The sequence below is a fragment of the Typha latifolia genome, chromosome 8, assembly GCF_019914945.1.
Source record: "Typha latifolia isolate L0001 chromosome 8, TyphaL0001v2, whole genome shotgun sequence".
Taxonomy (NCBI): domain Eukaryota; kingdom Viridiplantae; phylum Streptophyta; class Magnoliopsida; order Poales; family Typhaceae; genus Typha; species Typha latifolia.
In genome coordinates this window covers 10,082,214-10,104,000 of record NC_133093.1, presented here as the reverse complement: position 1 = coordinate 10,104,000, position 21,787 = coordinate 10,082,214, and the positions used below count along the sequence as shown (strand labels likewise).

At 39.2% G+C, this 21,787-nt stretch overlaps 4 protein-coding genes across 5 annotated transcripts in view; 1 reads left to right on the top strand and 3 right to left on the bottom strand.

The window, feature by feature from the left end:
* LOC140793642 (protein YABBY 4-like) overlaps positions 1-536 on the top strand; it is a 2,257-nt gene extending 1,721 nt beyond the window's left edge. The window contains exons 6-7 of the mRNA XM_073145253.1: positions 45-119; positions 218-536. Of these exons, the coding sequence (XP_073001354.1) occupies positions 45-119; positions 218-298 (156 nt within the window). The 3' untranslated portion in view covers positions 299-536. The remainder of the gene's footprint in view (positions 1-44; positions 120-217) is intronic.
* A 4,208-nt stretch (positions 537-4,744) lies between these two features.
* LOC140793641 (protein GRAVITROPIC IN THE LIGHT 1) lies at positions 4,745-6,653 on the bottom strand. The gene has a single exon (XM_073145252.1). It carries the CDS (start codon positions 6,363-6,365, stop codon positions 4,980-4,982), a length of 1,386 nt encoding a protein of 461 aa, XP_073001353.1. The 5' UTR covers positions 6,366-6,653; the 3' UTR covers positions 4,745-4,979.
* A 787-nt stretch (positions 6,654-7,440) lies between these two features.
* On the bottom strand, positions 7,441-12,408 carry LOC140793640 (monocopper oxidase-like protein SKU5). Of its 2 annotated transcripts, none has more exons than XM_073145250.1 (10): positions 11,718-12,408; positions 11,350-11,593; positions 11,083-11,192; positions 10,717-10,987; positions 10,505-10,643; positions 9,541-9,907; positions 8,890-9,255; positions 8,723-8,801; positions 7,925-8,124; positions 7,441-7,830 (listed from the first exon to the last, which is right to left on the bottom strand). In XM_073145250.1, the coding sequence occupies exons 2-10, from the start codon at positions 11,482-11,484 to the stop codon at positions 7,722-7,724; spliced, it is 1,776 nt and encodes a 591-aa protein (XP_073001351.1). In that variant the 5' UTR covers positions 11,485-11,593; positions 11,718-12,408; the 3' UTR covers positions 7,441-7,721. The 2 variants fall into 2 exon arrangements, with proteins under 2 accessions (XP_073001351.1, XP_073001352.1); XM_073145251.1 differs by lacking the exon at positions 11,718-12,408 and adding an exon at positions 11,684-11,698.
* Positions 12,409-13,633: 1,225 nt separating this feature from the next.
* Positions 13,634-18,003, bottom strand: LOC140794078 (putative disease resistance protein RGA4). The gene is made up of 2 exons (XM_073145917.1): positions 14,637-18,003; positions 13,634-13,969 (listed from the first exon to the last, which is right to left on the bottom strand). Exon 1 carries the CDS (start codon positions 18,001-18,003, stop codon positions 14,653-14,655), a length of 3,351 nt encoding a protein of 1,116 aa, XP_073002018.1. The 3' UTR covers positions 13,634-13,969; positions 14,637-14,652.
* Positions 18,004-21,787: the final 3,784 nt, after the last annotated feature.

Here is a 21,787-nt window from a genome sequence, read left to right as displayed (position 1 = left end):
CTTCGAGTTTAAAATCCTTTTTTGTTTTTTGTTTTTGTTTTCAGTGGGCCCACTTCCCGCACATCCATTTCGGACTCATGCCCGATCAAGGCCTGAAGAAGAGCAGCGTCCGGCCTCAGGTAAACTCTATCTAAAAATATTCTTTTATATTTGCGTTTCTTTTTTCTTGCAAATATTTGATGGTTTTATTTTCTTGTGGGGTTTTCTTTGCTTTTAGGAAGGGAAGGACGTTCTAATGAAGGACGGGCTCTACGCCGCCGCAGCGGCGGCGGCTAATATGGGGGTTGCTCCGTTCTAGGGTTTCCCTTTAAGGGTTTCCTCTCTACTTAGCTTTAGTATATGGTTCTAGGGTTTTAATCTTTCTTTTCTTTTCCCTTTTCTCCTTTTCTTTCGCTACTTGATGGCTTCTGTGTCGAGTAAAGGGAGGCCATGGATATGTAGAAAGGTTGGTCTGCTGCCTTTTCCTTTCAAGCCCATGTTTACTAATGGACAGCATCTATTTGAATGTATGGGGTTCCTCTTATTTTCTTCTCCAAGCTTTTTTGTCTCTCAGTTGATCTGAAACAATTAAGTAGCCTTACAATTATCATTTGATCTTATGTTAGTATAATGCCTTAGCTACATCCACTTGCTCAGAAGTCGCTTCATATTTTACAGGAGGAAGCAGAAGGAATCACATATAGTTTTGATTGGATTATTTTTCTATACTTCTTTGTTGTCAGCGTAGAGAGAATTTTCATAGTACTTCCATTGGAATTTAACAGAAACTTCTTGATGGACATTACATGCAATGAGAACTTGGACAAGAGAGCACCGTTAGGATTGTAATGTTTACAACTTTTTTAATTTCAATTGAAATAATTGCTTAATTAGTTTATTAAGGAAATCATGATTTATGCAGTTAAAAAATATTATATATCTTTTAGAGATAATTCCACTCAGACTTTTAAACTATCATCGTTTTTCACCTACACTCTCTGAACTTTTTTTTTTTTAACCAAAATGCCTCCTGAACTTAGAAGTTTTATGGGTTTAAAAGTCTGTATAGTTATTTATTTTCTTAGTCCAAAGAATATGTATGATAGGATGCATGTAGATAATAAAAAACTTTAGGAGTGTATGTGAAAATCTAAGTATAATTATCTCTAACCTTTTTATCTAGGATATATCCGAAGAAAGGGGCACAATTCTAGCACTCTATCCCAAAAAATTATTGAAGTAATCTCTATAAGATGCTTAACGTACATCAAGTAAAAACAAGAAGTCAGAAAACTATGAGCTGTGTAGAGACTACTCTTTCAATTTATTTTCTGAGCCGCGACTGTTTAAGAGAATCTTCGTGTTATTCGATCAATCAAACCTTGGAGTTGTCAGGAGTTTGATATTCTCAGTACTGATTCATTCTTCCGCCTTTGTTTCTTTGTCTCCCTCTTCGGACGAGGTGGATCAATCAATTCTTTCAACCGAAAGCATAGCCGTCGTAAAAAGATCGAAGATGAACTACACTTTGTCAAAAACTAGTTATGACATGACATGCTGAGAGTGAAATTTTAGATTCTTCTATAAGCATAGAACTGCTTACGCATGGAGGTATAATAGTAACTAAAAAACTAGTGCCATGGTCAAGAAAATGGTTAACTTTAAATTGAAATTCTGAAGAACCACTTGAGAGTGTCGTCCAATTAATCAAAAACACAAGTTAAGCCTAAGAAAAGAAAATTGCATCAGTTCATGAACAACGTTGTACGTCCAACCCTTCTAAAAGATGATGGAGCATTTGAAGAATTTTTTTGGAGGAATAAGGGCAATAAGTATATATATAACACTCATTGAAGAAAGAGAAGGTGGCAGATACTTGTTCCACTCTTTGTAAAACAAAACCAAAGAAAATGCCTGAGGCAAAGTTGTAATGTATAAAAGAATTAATATGAGACTCATGAATTGGACCTGTTCTTCTTATAACCCGAGTTAATTAGAGAAAGTGTTAGGCAGCTACCTAAAAATTGTGATCAAGAATAAGTGACATATGCGCCAATGAAGACTCTTCCTCATGTGGGGAATAAATATATATACTTCGTCTCATTCATGAACGACAACACTCTTAGGAGCTAGGACATGGGTACATAGTACTTTAAAGTCTACTTAGGAGGATAATATAACTCCCAATCATGGAGTTTTGGGTACCATGAAGCCTTACATTTATCTTGAGAGCAGAAGATTAAACAGAGTACGTACTCTAATTTATCTTAGAACTGGATTACGGAATGTTGAGGATTGCGACAATGACACACTAATTGCAATGGACGACAAAGAGGAAGAAAGGAGGCGACAATGTCACAAAGCCGGATATATCTGTCCACATGTTTCTGGACGATTTGAATCGCCTTCCACTTTTTGAGTGAGAATGATTTGTCCGAGCGAGCATTCATGCAGTGGCTGTTGACACAGTGACAAGTATGGGAGATGATGGGCCATGGCATGAAATAATGAAGCAGCTGCTACTGAGGGCTTTCTGATTCAAAGCTAGCTAGCCATATGGTATGTGGGGACTAAAGCTACATGCTTCATTAGGTTACATGGAAAAACGATCTGGTCTCTCCTGAGAAAAGCCCCTAAGTGATGCTGATAGCCTGCCATCCGACGTACTATAGCCAAATGAAAGTTAATTCAACGGGAGTTGGCTGCATTTAAGTAAGCCTTACATGAAGATTAAATGTCACAAACGACACTGAAACTTATTATTAAATCATGCAATAATAAACTATTTCATTTTTCTTCTTTATGACAACATACTGGTAGGAAAATGTCAAGAAGAAGAAGGTGGGAGAATGGAAACAAGATGGAAGATGGGTGACGGAATACATGTCTTGTCAAAGCAAAGGTGTGATGTGATGCTTCTCTGGAGAATACGGATAAGAAATGCAAATATTATAATAGCATCCATCATACATATATATATATATATATATATGCATGTCTTTCACATAAAGCAGCCAGGCAGCAGGGTGAACAGTGAACTGTTACGTGCCACGAATTGCTTGTCGCCATAATATAATCGCTGGCCCATCGACACGGGCTATCTTCTTATATATTCCCAAAATTTCGACTCCTTTCCAAAATCTGAATTAAATGGGCATCAAGTAGTAAGGCTGATGTTGAAGTTGAAGTGGCGTGGGTTGGATGTGCTGAGATTAACTATGACTGGGTTCGGGACCTTCGGGTTGAGTATAAGTCGGGTCAATTTGGATCGATCTATTTTGGTTTGGTCTGGTCTGGTCTCATGATTCTCGAAAACCAATTAAATTGGGCCCAGATCCTAGCCCAAGCCCAATACTGACATACTTCCAGCCCAATGCTCAACTAATTCTTTATCATTTTACTATTAAACTTAACTATTAGCCAACTTTCACGATAGTTGTGTGAAAATAAATGTTTTAAAGAATATCTATACGAATGCATTTTGAAGGTTATGCATATAAATATTAATTTTAGAGGAGTGAAGATTTTTTTTTAGAAGAGTATACATATCAAAAAAGAGAACCATTCGCTTATCTCTACAGTAACTTAACTGCATATATATATTTATAGATTCTCTGCCACATTACTTCAATAACTTGGGAGAAGTTTGAAGAACTATATGCACATTTGACCTTCCTGTTTTTTGGTACTACTTTCTTGAAAGGTTGGCATTGAAATAAAAGAGTTTCCGAAGGGTATGTGAATAAATTTCAAAGAATCCTCTATCAATTAGAAAAAGTAAAGAACAAAGTAGCACAAAGCGTAAGAAAGCATGCTCTAATTTCCTCAAAATTATTAGGAAACGACAAGCAAGACAAGGATCTACCAGCACTACACCAAGGCCAAAGTTGACAACCCAATCACACGATCTTGCTACTTACTGCAAGATTAGAATCTTTGACAGATAAATTAATGAACAAGCAAAGGACAAACCTACTCCACTCACATGCATGCTGCAATAAATATACTAGATTGTATTAAAATGCCAGCAATTCCAAACTGTGGCTAAACAACTACTCATGAATCATGATAACATACGTTAGAGGAAGATATTAATAGTCCCTAACAAAATTTTAACGTACGAAGTAGGGTTATAAGTACTTAACCACTGTATTAAAATATGCAATAAGTATGGTTATTCTAATTCCTACTCGATGATCATAATTCGTACCCCACTAAGCTCAAGCAACTGGAAAAACTTACCTTCTCAAATAAATGATAGATAATAGAAAATATAAATTAAATAGGGCTTGATGAGGTTTGAACTCTCTATGATATCATATTAAAAGATCTTGATTGTGCTGCAATTGTAGTCCCATAATCATGCTAAGCTTTCTTGGAAAGGTTAAGCGAGACATCTGTAATAGGCTGAAGGTTTTCCTACGGCCTCTGAGTTAATTTCTGATACATACATAAGCACAGTGACATTAGAAATTTATAGAAAATAAAATTGATAGGTATGTCTAGGTGTGATCACTTGGCTAGTAGGCTTCCCAAAATAATGCAGAAAAAGAATACAGAGAAAGTATGGTCTACATATAGTTCCAATCCCATAGAATTCAATTTACAACAGAATTTTTCTTAAACTGAAAGCAATCCTGTTCTGCCCAAAGAACACCATGATCTAGTAGAACCAGGTTTTGAAAGAATCAGAAAGCAACTTACTGAAATTTAAATCATCACTAAAGGAAGTCTTATCCGAAGCTATAGCTAAAAGTCAAGAAGCTTCAAAGCAAGCAAAGATAAATACCTGAATTTTATTACACTTATGTAATATCTGAAGTAATTGATACAATCTTGAAGCCCTTTACATGATCAGAAGACAACTATGTATTTCTTTCATTGAACTCTATACTCCTTCAAGTTATTGATACAAGCCTGATGCCCTCCATACTATCTTACTACAGCAGAAGGCAACTTGAATCTTCCCATGTACAATGTTGACTACTTTGGTAATGAAACTATACTGCCTGCTTGAAATCTAGGTACACCCTACATTGAATCGTTGTCCTTCCAACCCGAAACCCCGGAACCACAGTAAAGCCGACCTTCGGCCGCGCAGCTCGCCCACTCTCCGAGCTCAAAGGGGAAGCCTTATGGATGATGTCCTCCATGAAAACTATCGAGAATCCAGTCCCCTGACCAACCTGAAAGATTTCGACCACCGGGTCGTATGCCCATGCCAATCTGTGAAGCGTCCATATTGAGCTTGCCATGGCGATAAATGACTCGTAAAGAGGGCTCGACGGCCTCAACGAACCCCATAATGATTCCCCGCGTTCTGAATTGCAGAAGAGGGACGACTCTAAGCCTGGATGTATGAGTTGCTGATACTTTTGCTTGCAGAATTTTGCAAATTTACAACTTGGCTGGGAATTTATTAGCTCAAAAGGGTCTGCTGCGGAATGTTCGATGAATTGCCTCAAAGAAACATATCTCCTTTCCCTTGCTTCAATTTCATCCCCCTCAATTCCAAAGCCATAAGAATTGAATCCTCCAAACATCCCCAAGCAGATGCTCGACAGAATGGCATACCGGCAATGACCGGGCTTGGCATAATTCACACCCGGGTAGATCGACTCCGCGGCCAAGCCCAAATCCCACCCGCCCCTCTTCATCAATTCCACCAAGCCCTTCGCAAACCGGTGCGTGATCTGGCAAACGTCCCTGAGAACAGAATCAAAGACCCCAACTGAGAGAAGCGTCTCGACGACGTTCTCGTCGGAAGAAGGCGGCGGCACGCAGGCGATGTCGAGCCTTGCCGCAAGCTTCGCATTGCCCTCCTCGGCTTCTCTGAGCCTTTCCCTCAGTTCGGCGGCCTCGGCGTCCTTCTTGTCGATGTCGGCCTGGAGGCGGTTGATGACAGAATCGAAGGTGCGAAGCAGGCTCTGGTTCTCCCTCACCTGGGCCTCCAAGTAAGAGGAGAGAGGTGGATCTGGAGCAGAATTAGGGTTAGGGTTTTGGAAATGGGAGTAGAAGCGCTTGAGATCGGAGAGGCGGCGTAGGTGGGCCACGGCGACGGCGTCGGCGGAGCGGATGGCGTCGGGGAGGAAGGGGGAGTGAGCGGTCTGGAGGTGGAGGTAGGCGGCGTGGAAGGAGGAGAGCGTGGCGAAGAGGGTGGAGACTAGAGTCTGGGGGTCGAGCTCAGTAGATTTGGGGTTAGGGTTCACGGGCTGGTTTGGATCGGGCTTGAGGACGACGACGCGCTGGTCGGTAATGACGGCCTCGGGGTTGGGGTCCAGATCGCGGACGGCTCTGAACGTCTCCAGGTCATCCTCGTCTTCCTCCTCCTCGGCGAAGAATTCGATGGTCTTGGTCTTGAACGCTAACGCAAATTTCTGAAGCATCTCAGCTTTCTTCTTTCAAAGCTTCGTTTTGGGAGTAGAGACGACCCGAAAGAGTAGAGAAGAAGAGAGGAGAGAAAAAGAAGTATGTTGGTCGATGGGCAAAGTGGGGAATATGGAGAAGACTCAAAGAGGAAGTTTTGCCCGATGAGCTGTGGATTTCCCTGTTTGCTTCTTTGCCATCTCGGTCTAATGCTTTATTAGAATATTTTAACCTAATGGTTTCTTCTTTTTTTCTCTGTCACGCCGAATGGAAGGCATGAGCAGGTAATTGAGTAGAGATACGCACTCTTTAATGTTGAATAATTAGTAATGATCACCTTTATGTGAGGAGCTAAGATGGAAATGACTTTGGAGTTGGGACCCTATCGCCTGTCGGGAATTGGAGAATTACTTCTCTTTCATAAGATGAGAAAGCATTGCTATTATGACTCAAATCGTGGTATTGAATATAGGTGCACATCTGCAAATAGGGAATATTTTGCAAGTTGGCATGTTTGGTATCAAATTGGACATTTCTAATAGATTCAGAGAGGCAGATATTTTCTGGCTTGGATATCAAAGAATAGATGTAGGGGATAAATGAGTAAGTCCTCTTTATGAGTGAAAAAGGTAGTTCTTAAAATATACCATATTACGATCATAATAAAAGGTTATATTCATACACCCTTAAGCAAAAAATAGTGGGAAATAACAGCCTACGATACATGACTGGGCCAGTCTGTTATTAAGGTTCTGTCTAACAGGAGCCAAAGATTGACTTTTTGATCACCAGCAACAAGTTTAGACAATGTCAGTACAGAAGTTGTTAAAGGAAACAAATATATTATTGCAGAACAAGATGGTACTAGTTGGATTACTAGGCGAAACAGTGAAGTCATAAAAGGAGCATTCTTAGCTTCCAGCTAAGACTTCCACAGGAAAATCCACCTCTTCAGTGGCATGGAATAAGCCTACTACTACAGCCAATGTTTTTATTCAAATATGTTCAAGCTTTCTGAAATAGGACAAAATGATTCACAAAAACAGATATCGGATGCTACTTCATCACATTACTCAGAATTAGAAGCACAATCTCTTAAAGAGGAAAACTTCTTGGCCAATCAATAAATTAGTGGCACAACATTACAGACCTTGTCCAAAGACCAGATGGAATAAATAGTAATAACAACCATCATGAACTTGGCAGATAAATAATTAATCTTCAAGAACACTGACAGAAACCATATTGAAGGAATCCAGGGAACTCGCTAACAGTTATAGGACACTCATATAGACAAGAAGGATTTCTAGTCTAAGATTGACATTAATGTGACTCAACCAGTCGTCTAACTTAGAGAACTGAAACTACTGAAATCTTTACGTCAATTTGTGAAGTGCAACCAAGAGCAGCATCAAGATGATCAATTGCCCTCTCACATAGGTAATTGCAGAAGCTGATGAAGCTTTATGGTGTGGAGTTTGCTCTCTGAAAATATAAATCAAAAGAACAAATATCAGTAAGCAAGCATAACATAAATACATGAAGATCTGTACAAAGAATTAGTAGTTTGGAAACATACTTTTGATACTTCTGGAGGAGACCACAATGCAGCGCATTATCTGGCATCGGCAATTCTGTTTTGTTAGTATCTTCAGGATTGACAACTCTTACATAGACTTCCTGGCCAAGATACCAAGTATCAAGGTTTTCAGCACGCACATTCCAGATTCCCACATTGTCCAATGAAACCAAGATGGCAGTCCATGCTCCAGGGAAGACCTACACCATGCAGCATGTATGTACGACCAATGAGAAGTTGTCTTTTGCCATATTCTAGACTTCTAGTTTATATTCTATAGTACTAGAAAAAAATCGTTAATCCAGTAAAAAAGAGAACTGCAATACTGAACTTTGTCTAAGAGAGTGAATAGTCTTTTGACAATTCAGAAGCTTGAGTATCTTTGATATTCTGTGAATAACATGATTGAAAATTAGAACCATAGAATCATGAATGACAAAAAGTCCTTTCTAGTGAATATTTCTTAGGAGTAATATAATAATGGCCCTAGCTATGTGTATTGGAATGGCCTTAGTATGTCAATATACACTGAATTTAGGGGTTGCTATTACTGCTTTTTCTTGAAATGTGTCTCGACTCTCGCCCATATCTGTCTCTTGTTCTGAATGGAGCATCAAGTCTACCAGACACTACCTCTTAGAAGAAACATGTTACTCAGAGCACCATCTGCAGTCTCCTTGCCTATTATTCCTTTATTTTTAGGGCTTTGTATAAAAATAGAACTATCAAATAAGCATACGCAATTTTTACACTTTCTAACAGACTGAATATAGATGGGAGGAGCATTAGAGTAGCTACCTGAACAGTGCTACGTGCTACACCATCCCCTTTGTTATATGTTCCTCTACTATCCTCTGTCCACTCACCATAGTCCATCCTGTATTAAATGGACAGACATGTACCAGCATGACAAAGGAAACAGGCATTCAGGAGACAATACAAAAAAGGGAAACAGAGTTTCATACCCAACGACGAAAAATGCATATCCATCCATATGGTAACTCTGAACGTTGGTATCATTGTTCTGAAATATAATTTCCATGAATCCCCTGTATGTACCGTCTATTACAGATCTTCCAAGTTTTGGTGCACCCTTGAGTGGCCTTGTCGGGAAATCAAGTGTGTAGACACCCTTGAGATTATAGAGATCAGCTAGCCTCAGGGGTGTTTCAGGAGGAGAGTATGAAATACCATTTAGAGTAGCTCGACGTTTTCCTTTAATAACCACTGGTGGCACATTTCTCAATAAATATGCCTGAGTAACATTGATGGAAGAATATCTAAAAGATCCTTGAGGATTAGGGCGTGCTGCACCAGCACTCAGATTCCACCTGATTGATTACAAAGAGTCTTCTCAGTATTCAATATGGATAAGAAGCCATGCATATTGCATAATAGACAATTTGACTATCCAAATTATAGATAGCTCCCTGATGGTGCAACTTACATCAACAATTAAACCTTTTGAGCAATGACTAGGCATCTTTCTGATTAAAATTAACAAAAATAGGTAAGCTTTGTGGGTAGAATCCAGAAACATCAAGTTTCAGTAGAAACACAAATCTTTTAGGCACTTATGAAGAAACAAGAAAACATATTTCTTCATGAAAACAAACCTTATAGATCTTGCTTGATTCATTGAGAAAGTCTTGTCATAAAAATCTTGAGGAGGATCTGGAAGAGGGCCAGATGCTTTTCCTTGTGAATTTGAGTAGTGCAGGACTGCAACACCAGTGACTCTTTTCCACAGAGACTCATTCACAATCCTCGCACTAGCCACAATATAGTAGTCACTACTGGCATTTTGATCCATAGTAACCAAAAACGAGTATGATTGCCCAACATGAATATCAAGGTTGGTGTAGTTTTGCTGCACAGTGTACGAGCCTTCTGTCTCTACAAGAAGCATGTTATGGTTCTGGATTCTGAAGTTCAGACTGGTGGATATGCCCACATTGTGCACCCGAATGCGATACATTTTGCCTGCTCAATGACCAAATATCATTACATAGAGATCCTAGAAATAACTAAGAAGATATCACAAGATCCTGATCTTCAGCCTAAATTTGCTGATACAACCGGTCCCCAGGACCATATTCTTACAATGTTTTTCTTTCTTATGCCCATGTTCCTTTACTATTACTGCATGACAAAATTCAAGATCAGGCAGTAGATAAATAGTAACATCTTATCTCCTTTTTGGTACATCTAAGCTCATTAAGCCTATCTAGTAAAATCATAACCCAGAGGATTTTGTCTGAGTCTTAACAAATGAAGAAAGTCTTACCAAAGATGTGAATCAGCTGTATCAGATACCAGTTATTCCGTAAACCATGTGCCATAAAATATGGATACCCTGTCTGATAAGTTCCACAATGCAGTAAATACCAAGTAGCACAAATTGCAGTACTATAACTTGGTTCATTTAAGCTTACTAATACTGAGGAAAGCATTAGCAAAGGGCAAATTTTTAACTAAGTTTCTTCTTAACCATGGAAAATGTACAATCCAATACTTAACCATGTGAAAAGCTATGCCTAGATGATTATCTCATATCAGCAGTAACAAAAGAGTAATTACCAGGGTGAACATTGATAGTCTCATAGTCAATACTAGCAGGAACAAGTGTAGTATTGTATCTGTATGGCCCTTTCCCATTTATCAGAACACCATCCGGCATCCCAAGATCTTTCCCATCCTCGAGTTCCTTCCTCAGGTCCTAAACAAACCAACACTAATTATAGTTCTCATCAAAACCGCACATTGCTCTCCACTTAACCAAATGCACTAACCTTGTGGTTCTTGTTATACCAATCCCCAATGAAAATAGTAATATCCCCGTCAGGCTTCCCGAATGGCACCGGGATAACGTCCCGGTTATTGACGATAATTCCACCGTATCCACCGGCTGCTCGCTGGAAGTTGATAGGCGGGAAGTAGAAGAAGCTCCCAATCTGATCCTTAACCTGGAATTGGTAAGTCCAGTTCCAACCCGAGGGGATAGGGCAATTCGTCCCCAAAACCCCATCTTCCCAACAATTCTTGCGGTGTTGTATCCCATTCCTATCACCCAAATCAAGATCAAGATCCTAAATAAGCAATGCACAATGGATATCACGCTCTAGCAACTAATTTAGCCCTAGATTTTGAGACAATACCATGTGATGAGCAAAGGCTCGTCCAGATCGTTGAGCACGTTTACCACTACGTTCCAGTTGGTGGTGATGTTTAATATCGGACCCGGGAATTGGCCGTTGATTCCTATCACCTGCCATGAATGGGGAAGGAGGGTGTAGAATATTACTAAACGACAGGGGGTAAAATGTATATTTCCTCCTCCTTTCTCTAAGGACCTAAAAGCAAGTAGGTAAAGATAGTTGAAGAACAAAAGGAGAAAAGAAAGGAAGTGGTAAAAGGATTGTGACCTGTTGTTTGACTCCGAGGGGGGCGGCGGTGATGTAGGAGACATCCCAGTCGAAGTAAGCGAAGGGGTCGCCGGCCAAGCTTGGGCAAACCAGGGCCAAGAATACCACCAACGGAACCAAGAACGATGCCGTCATTGTGCTGTGAATAAGCTCTAGCTTGAGTCCGAGATAGTCGAAGGGAAGAGGAACGAGTAGATTAAATATTCGCCTTTGGGTGTTAGCAGCTTCACATTACTATACGGAGCTAGCAAAGGAGAAGGAGAAGAAAGGGGAGAGGAGATCAGAGATGGAGAAGGATTGGAATACAATAAAAGAGAGCTATAGTTGTTGTTACTTGTTAGTAGTAAGCAGTACAAAAAAGGGCTCACAGATTGGCTGGCTGGTTGTCTGGCCTCTTGCTGCTCTGACGCTTTCTTTTTCTTTTCTTTTTCCTTTTTCCGTACCAGCCAGAGCGCGCTCCAGAATTCAAAAACCATTTCCATTTGCTCTCTTTGCTTTGAGGAATAAATTTTCGAATAAGTAGATTTTTGTTTCTTCCTATACAACTAATTTTTGTGAACTAAGCTTATTTTTCCAAATGTTTCAAGGTCAGAATTTTTACGAATATATTAAACCTGAATATGCATGGAGTGAATAATACACCTAATTTTTATAAATTTGAAAATATACTTAATATTCATCTTTGGTACGGTTTTGGACATGATAATCCAAGGCATTAAGCACTTCTAATTGCTTCAGACCTTCAATATGTACCTGTCTCTTCAATCAAGTCGTTCGACGGTAGTTAGTTCGGAGCACCCACGTGACCCATCTGAAGCATCGAGTAGCAATGTTAGGTTCGAGAGCGTTAAATAATTTGCTTCTATACTTCTTGTGCAGGTGCAGCACTGCACTGCTTCACTAACAGGTGAGTTAAATAGTAATCACCGCCCAGGCGGAAGGAAGGAAGGAAGGAAGGAAGGAAGGAAGGAAGGAAGGTTTATTCCCCGTTACCAGCTCAAACCTGATGAAATGTTTGAATCAATATAATTGAGATACTCGAAGACGGTGGTCGTCCTTTACTCCTATTTACGAGGGATCCCAAGAACTATTCTAATTTTAAACTAGTCGAGCAGATAGCTTTCTTGCTGTCCTCTATGCAAGTGGAGGCTATTGGTTTGTAGTGTTTTTAACTGTATGCCAGCGAATCGCCAGTGAGCGCATTAATTGGTGGGGACCGGATAAGATCAGCTGCGCAACCCCGCAATCCAGTTCTCATAAGCGTCCACGTAGGACGAAATGATTCGTTCGATTGATGTGTCGTGTTCGGGGCAACAGCGCTTGGATGCCAAATGGTCAGAGAGGCATGTGGAGCGTCCACGGTAACTTGGGCCCCGCAATGTAAACACTGTGGCCCACTAGGAGTGGTTTGGGCCACTCTGGGTTGAGGTTTGGGATTTAGATCCGCTATGCGTTTTCTTACCCGCATTCGAATTTGCATGTTATCGGATCCGCATCGGATACATTTTCACCCGTAAACCCCGCAATATAAACACGCCGTCTCCTCTCTCCTCTTTGCTTCTCCCGCCTCACTCTCTCCTCCCTAATGCAGAGCTCCTCCTCTATTCGACTTATTCCCCCACTTCCACTTATAAGCGGGATATCTTGTCCTCCTATCTCCCGCTACACTTACGGTCGCCTTTCAAGTAAGACGTTGATCCCCTGTATAATTTTTAGGATTTCGTTTTCTTAGGGTTACCAATTGATTATTGTATTAATATTTAAAAGGTTTCATATCAAATCCCTCTCATCATACCATAATCTACTCTGTACAGTTTTATAGCTGCTGAATAATGGCTATGATCTAGGTTCTGCAATCCTAACTCATTAGAAGTGTGTTAAGATGCGATACTGGCTGGAAATGATGGCAGGGAATAATGCAAACAATAATTATTTGTAAATTGTTCCTTTGATGTAAATAATCTGATGAGAGTTTAAGCAGTGAATCCGGCTCTTTAGAAGATCTAAACATGTTGGAAAGTTATTGTCTCCTTATCTTTACATGATTTCCTCAGATTCATTGCAATTTATTCTAAGAAGTTGATTTTAGTGGGGGAGCATTACTTGGTCAAAAAAAATTGTTAGATGCTTAAGAACAGATGGAAGAGCAATATTTCATTACGGAAGTAACATTAGTAATAAAATTTACCTGAATTAAGAGGTGGAGAATTTATGTCTTCATTTAGGAAAGGAGGAAGGAGTGAAGCCTATACCAGAGATAAATGCAGACAAGGGAGGTGCACAAGAACACAAATCTGGATTTAACTACTTATTTGCCAAGCTAATAACTTACAATGGTATAACAATCTTTTCCAATCAACATACCTCTGATCAATTAAGAGAAATTCAAAAAGTTACCGCTTTGCAGAGTCCCCCAAGGATCCATTCATCCCATGAGTTCAGAAGGTCTTCTTCTGAGTCCTTGATCAGGCACCAACCAGAGACGATAATCACAAATCAGAGTTACCAGAGAAGTGTTCCTTTTACCAAATACCTAGAACTTTTTTCTTCGTGAAGCTTTATTAAGGAAGCTATCTTGTAATCATGCTATAGCCACATATCTATGTTTTTAAGCTTTCCCCTGAAAAGACCATCTGGTGTTACAAGGCTTTGATCAAAATGGAAATTGTAACACTGCACTGTATATGATGGTATTTAATTAACAAGATTTATTGCTAAATAAATTAATAAATTACTGTATTGTTTGAGAAAAGGACATATGGTGCACTTGATTTGACATAACTTTTGGTTTATTTTGCTTTATCCAGACCAGAAGAAGTCATTTTGATTTGTATTCTCTTTTACTGAAGATATTTGATTCCAACTTCTGTTTTACAGTTGGAGTGTATAGAGACTGAGGAAGAAAGCTAAAGAGTAAAGAAATCTGATCCTCTAGCAACTAAAACAAGGCCATGTTGTCAATAAATTAGATTACATTTTTTTTTAATTGTCTACTACTACATTTTCAAATGTTTGGGAACAAAATGGCAATAAGTTACAAAAGCCAAAAACATATGCAACCAACACTGTTTTCTTTTGCTTCAAATTCTATGTCTGGAGAAAAGAGTAGAGGAAAACAAAACTGGTGGTTCAATTGCTACTTGCTATGCCTATCTGATATGATTAACAATGCAGCTTCACTTGCATATTGATGTTAAGAATAAAGGAGTTATAATTTTCTCTAATTGCTTGCATTCAACAGAGGAAATGTAACTAAATGGAAAACTTCAAGGTAATAGCATTATTACCATGATATAGTTGGTGTTATTCTTGTCGGACATTATGGGACTCAAAAGAAGAAGAAACCACATGCTCTTTGTCAATCCAAACTGAAAAGATGCGTGTGATCTTAACTCGATCTGGGTTTCCCTCATCTTTGCAGTTCTGACTAAGCTTAGGACAGTCATTGATACTCAAGAACTGAAGTGTGGTGGGCAGGCTTGGTAGCACTGAAAGCGACTGGCAGCCTGAGATCTCCAATCTTACGAGTGATGTAAGGTTCTCCAGCTCCGGAAGGTATGTAATATTCTTGCAGTCCTGAATATTCAAGTCTTCCAATGCTTTGAGGAGCTGTATTCCCGTTGGCAAACCACAAATGCGAGGGCAGTGGCTAATAGAAAAGTATGTCAGACCACAAGGTAGGCAATCATCAGGCAGTGATAACAGTTGATAGAAGTGACTGATTTCCAGGTGTTGTATGGAAGTATGAATCCTTGACAATCCTGAGGGCATCTTTCTTGTTGGCAAGCAGCTAAGTTTCAGGGAGAAGAGAGAAGCAAGACAAGGCCATGAATCCCAAATCCACTCGCTCTCCACCTTTACTTCTAAATGTTTGAGTGACTCAAACTTCCGAAGACCAATGAACAAAGGTGATCCTTCAATTGTTAGCTTGGTCAGGGAAGTAAGATTGTGCCTCAGTTGCCGCAGGTCAACGCAATCCTTGAAGACAAGTTCACGAAGAGAAGGCATTGAACAATTATCATCATCTCCATGCCATGCCTGTAAGTTTGGCATGTTCTCGAAATGTAGCTTCTCTAGAGATGGAAATCTAATTAAGTCAGTGCCGCAAAATGAACAATCTACACACTTCACGTGATCCATTCTGCTTATGTAGAGATTTCTGAGATGTGGCAACCCACCGAGCGGTGGGAGACTCTCGCACTTACAACTGGAGATGCGCAATGTTACTAGATTAGAGAAGGCTGCATCCCCTATCCAAGTTGGAAATGCAGAAGCACCATATCCATTTATACTAAGTTCTTTGAGGTTGGTATGAGGTCGAAGACGTGCTAGAACTTCATGCTGGAAACATGTGCCATGTGATTTTGGTCCAACTTCAAGAGAACTTCTCCACAACAAATCCATCCTCTGGATGAACCGTTTTCCAGTTAAATTTGCCTTTGCTGCTTCTTCTACATTTTTAACAAGATGCAGGTTTGAAATAAGAAGCTCCCCATGGATGTTGTTTAATTCCTTCAACTCGCTTATACCGCTTCCAGCCCTTGTACCTATGACAAATCTTGACAATGTCTGTAGATCAGTCAACAGCCCTATTTCCTGCGGCATAGGCTTCAAAGTATAAATTGCTGGTGATAAGCCGGGTCGTACTACCATTGACTGGTCATCTAGATGCAAATCAAGATGTCGTAGCTTTCGAAGGTTCTTCATATCCTTTGGCAGCTCTTCAAGATAATAGCAATTCCGGAGACCCAGTGTTTGAAGATTGTAAAGGCAACCGACCTTGTCAGGCAGACATCTAATTTTTGTGTCCCGAAGCTGGAGGCACCGAAGATGCTTGAGATCACCAATTGATTCAGGTAACATAGTAAGGTCAAAACTACTCAAGTCTAGAATACGGAGGCTTCCCAAGTTCTTTGCAAGATTGTCTGGAACCCTCAGTTGACAGTTTAAAGAGCCACCAACAAGTAGAAGTGTATACAAGCCCTTGCATCTGTAGGCTCTATCAAATTTAATCTCACCAGATGAGTTTTCTAGTCCCGAATCATCATGGGCAAGCTTCCAAAAATTAAGTGTTAAATGCCTAGTATTTTCAGGGAGATCATTTGTACTGCCATGCTCCAAAATACAACATTCTTGTTCTGAGACTTTTCTGGCAACCTCATGCATTGTCTCGTACACACTGTATCTTTGTTGGCTCCTGCTACAGTCTGACTGCGGAGACTGGATGAATGACCTCAGTACTAGCGAGTCAAAGTAGTTGGCTCCTGTATCCTCGATCCGTTCCCCTTCAATAGGCTGGATGAAGCCTTGCGCCATCCAGAATTGAACTATGAGTTCCTTCTCAAACTGGAAACCTTTTGGAACTAAGGAGAAGTAGGCAAAGCATGGCTTAAGATGAAAGGGTAATCTTTCATAGCTCAATTTGATAGCATCCATGACATCACTGTTCCTACCCAAGATTCCTGACATCTCACTCTGCAGAATAGTTTTCCACTTGTTTAGGTTGCTCTCCCAGTGCAGCCTATGTCCTATACTGATTGCTAGCAAAGGTAGTCCCTGGCACTTCTTCACAATTTCGCCCCTTATCATATATAAATCAGAAGATGCTTGTTGATTTGTGCCTTCCACTTTTTCGCAAAACAAAGACCAACAGGCATCATCTGATAAACTCTGCAAACGGTAGGGAAGTGAGTTACCTACTGTGCGTGCTACCAATTCACTCCTTGTTGTAACTAAAATCTTGCTCCCTTTTGCACCATAGAGTAAGGGACGGCTGAGCCACTCCCACTCCTCTGGGCTTTCATTCCAAAGATCGTCTAATACGAGCAGGTATCTACTCCCGTGGAGTTTCTTCTGGAGATGTTCTTCTAGAACATCCAGGTTGATAAGATCAAGCAGAGAATGATCTCCTGATTCAATGATTGACTTGATGATTCTTCTTCGATCGAATTCATGAGACACATGAACCCACAATCTTGTCTCAAAATGCTTTGACACAGTTTCATCACGGAAGACTAGTTGTGCGATGGTAGTCTTCCCCACACCAGGCTCCCCAAGTATAGGAATCACCGGGATGCTGTTCTCTGGGCCTTCATTTGATGACAGCAACATGCTTACAATCTTCTTCTTGTCTTCTTCTCTACCAAAAACTGATCTTGGATTTAGTGAGGTGCTGGGGTGAAGAAGCTTATGATGACTGCTGCCCTCCCCGTGCTGCCTCGGAGCATCTTGGACCCTTAAACCAAAGGTATCCCGCCTCTTTGCAATAATATCCATTCTTATTTTTATTTCTTTTACTTTGTTCGCAATCTCATGATGAAAGATTACTCGCTTAGGATTAGCTATGGCCAAGGAGGAATTACGTAACCGTGGAAATGAAATCAGCTTTCGGCGTTGGGCTTCTGTGGCGTACTCATCCAGTACATCCATTGCATCATAAGCAAAGTCCCTCAGCTCGTCAAGCCATTGTTTCACTGCTTCGTCATGCTGCCTTTCTTCCGCAACCCTGAGAACAGCTTTGATCATGAAGACAGTGTTCATGAGATCTTTCAACTCCTTCTCAAGCCCAAGATGCAACCTCAGCTCCTCCTTTAGCAGACTCACTATATTCTCAAACAAGACCTGTAGAAAAGCTGAAAGTGCCTCATCCCCCATGATGAGAGAGAGGGAAGGGGGAGGGAGAGGGAATGGAAGAAGATCAACGAGTGGAGAATTTGGGGCTCACAAGCAGAAGAGAGCAAGCTTCAAGGGTAGCAGACTTGCGGGTTGCCTTTCACAGCTAATTGAAGTCAGTCAAGGCGTCTGCAGAAGGCATGTGGTGGATATTGTCCATGCTAATAGCAATATGCCAGCTTTCAATCTGTATTTTTATTCAGGTCATCTTATCATATTCAAAGCGGTAACATCGTCTTCCAATCTACAATGACTTTTCAAGTGAATCTTTTTTCCAGTTCCACTGTATGCAGCAAGGTTCCAATTTCACTGGGTTCCAATCTGTATCTTTTCATCTTTGGATAAATCCATCTGAAGGCTGCCAAGTTTCCATCTCATCATCTTTCTGAGACGACCCACTTGCTTATGTATTTACTTGTAAAAAGTTCTTTTAAGCTCTTATTTAAATGTCCAAATGTCTCTACACAAGTCCAAAGTAAATGCTATTTAATCCCACAGCCGTGACTTTGTCAAACCAGAGAGTTGGTCTTTTTAGAATAGTCAAAACAGATCCTATTGCTTTCCTTTGCATGCTTCAAGGGTTCCAACTCAAAAGAGATCTTTCGAGATAATTCTATCCACTTAAATTACGATTTCCGGCTCCAAATTCGTTATGTAACAACGATTCTTGAACTTAAAATCTCTACTCGACCCAAAACTAATAGATCTAGTAACTGGAGCCTGGAGATGGGCTTGGGCTGGAGTTTGCCCATTATGGTATCATGATCTCTTTAACAAAACTAATGCCTATTATTTTCACTGTTGCCATCAGTTCTCTTCCCTACCTGCGTGTGCATGTTACTTGCTGTTTGAGATGGTTTCCGTTGCTTGTTAGTTTACTCTCTACTTATCTTTAAGAGCTCATTTTGCGCAGCACTTACGATGGTCTTAAGAAAAAATTAAGATGGTAAACAACGGGAGCTGCAAAGTTGAAAATAAATCATTGGAGTACGTTAAAATAAGGGAGGCCCTTTTTCTATTCGAAACTGTTCAGTATTTGTTGGAAAACTTGGCAACCCAATGACCCATAAAACTATGAGCAAATCTCGGCTAAATTAATTCATATGCACGACAAAACACGTTGATCATATATATTTAATGCTCTTATTACGTTTAAAAAATATATATAGAGGGTCCCAAAATTCGAGAATAAAGTGTTGAACGCATTGATGTATATATCTAATGATGTGTTTGAATCGATCTATATTGGTTAGCTCAACATGACTCTCAAATACTTAACTATTGTGCTTAAAATGCAAAATCTTTCATTAATTTTCAAGATCGTAATAAAATATCAACTAGGTTTTCCTAATTTTTTTTAAAAAAATTTCTTAATAATGCCTAAAAATCGCAACCGATAACAAGTAATAATATGTTATAATGCTACTGATGCCAATTATGAAGTAAATGTAAACTACAATTACATCCTCCTAAGGAAATCAACGATAGTTTAACGGATAAAATATGATTTAATGTCCACTGTGCATTTACTTATCCAGATTCGACTTCGTACTTTATGAAATGGTAATCTCTATGACTTGGATCTGTGCGCACTAGAAATTGTTAAATTTGATCCCTCTCGTCTACCTCATTGGATGAGGTTATCACTGATATAATATAGCTTTCTATTTATAAATAAGGTAGAAGTCAGCTATTTTTATCATCACAACTTTTTATCTATATAAAAAAAATTAATGTAAAATAAAAATATTTCTAATAGATATATTCGTCGGTTTCTCAAAATCGCACTTAAGGTGGGACTCGTGTCAAAACTACGTCCGCTGAACAAAATTTTAAATTATGTTTATTTTATTATAAGAATATATGTATCTAGTATTAAAAAAAAAAGTGAATTTAATTTCAAAGAGTATTGCTTTGCTATTAATAAAAGAGCATTTATGCCAAATAGTCCTCTCCAACGGCGGTCTGTCCTCCTGTGGCTGAGCTCCTCTAATCAACTCCCCCCCACACCTTCTCTTATCTGCCTCGCCATAAGAATAAAGCGGGGTATTCTGTCCTCCTCTCGCTGCCTGCTCTTAGGATCGCTTTTCGAGTAAGATGTTGATTCAACGTATAATCTTTAGGAATTCACTTTATTAGGTTTATCGAGTGACTATTGCATTATCTTTGAAAGGTTTCATAACAAATTCCTCTTATAATTCTTCATAACATAATCTACTTTGTGTAGCTTATCACTGCTGAATGATGACTATAATCTAAGATCTGCATTCTTAACTCATCAGTAGTGTGATAAGATGCGATGATGTGGCTGAAAATGATGGAAAAGATTTGATGCAAACAATTATTATTTGTAAATTGTTCCTTTGCTATGAATAATCTGATGAGAGTCTAAGTAGGTACGATGATGAGAAGATTTACACATGTTGGGGGAGTCTTACCCCTTATCTTTACATGGCGTTCTCGTATTCGTTGCAAATTATTCTAATTATTGATTGTAGTGAGCAGAGCATTATTTGGTCAAAAGAAAGCGTTGGATTCTTAGGAACAGATAGAAGAGCAAATTTTGATTATGTGACTGGTTATGCTTTGAGGAACTAGCATTAGTAATTGCTATAATTCACCTGAATGAAGAGATGAAGAACCTATATTTTCAAGTAGGAAAGGAGGAAAATGAAGCCTGTACTACGGTATGAAGAATATTCACCTGAATGAAGAGATAAATCGAGACAAGGTGATGCACAAGAACACAAATCTAAATTCAACTACACATACTTATTTGCCACACTAACGAGTTACTATAGTATGACAAGCTGTTCCGGCCAACTATCTGACCAATTTAGAGAACATCAAAAGAAAAGAACCACTTAGCAGCGTCCTCCAAGGACCCAAAAGTTCCAAGGTTTAAGAAAGTTTTCGTCTAGTCCTTGATCAAGAACCAACTAGAAAGAGAATCACAAATCAAAGTTACCAGAGAAGTGTTCCTCATTGCCAGATACCCAGAACTTTTTTCTTCCTGAAGCTTTAGTAAGAAAGCTGTCTTGTAACCATGCTGCAGCGACATATCTATATTTTTGAGTTTTCCCCTGAAAAGACCATCTGGTGTTACAAATATTTGAATTAAATGGAAATATTAACACTGCTGTGTAGATGATGTTATTTAATTTACAAGATCAACATCAGATTGCTAAATAAATTACTAATTATTAAAAAAATAACATAGGGCGCTTTGATTTGGTTGGCATCACTTTTATTTTATTTTGCTTTATCCAGATAAGTCATTTTGTTTTATTTTCAGTCCTTTCTATGATTCAGAAATGCATCAACCACAAGATATTTGATTGCAACTTCACTTTTACAGTTGGACTGTGTAGATATAGAGGAAGAAAGGTTGGGAAACCTAATATTCTAGCAACTAAAACAAGACCATTTTGTCAATAAATCAGATTACATGTTCTTTTTATTATTATTTACTACGATACTTTTCAACCATTTGGGATCAAAATGACACTATGTTGCAAAAATTAAAAGAAGCATTCAAACATGTTTTCTTTCGCCTCAAATTCTATGACTGGAGAAAAGTAAAATGAAGAAAAACATAATTGGTGGTGAGCTTGCTACTTCCTCTATCTCCAATTTTAACATGTTTAACAACGCAGATTCACTTGCATATTGATGTTAAGAATATAGGAGTTATAATTTTCTCTAATTGCTTGCATGCATCAGAGGAAATGTAACTAAACAGAAAACTTCAAGGAAAGAATAATAG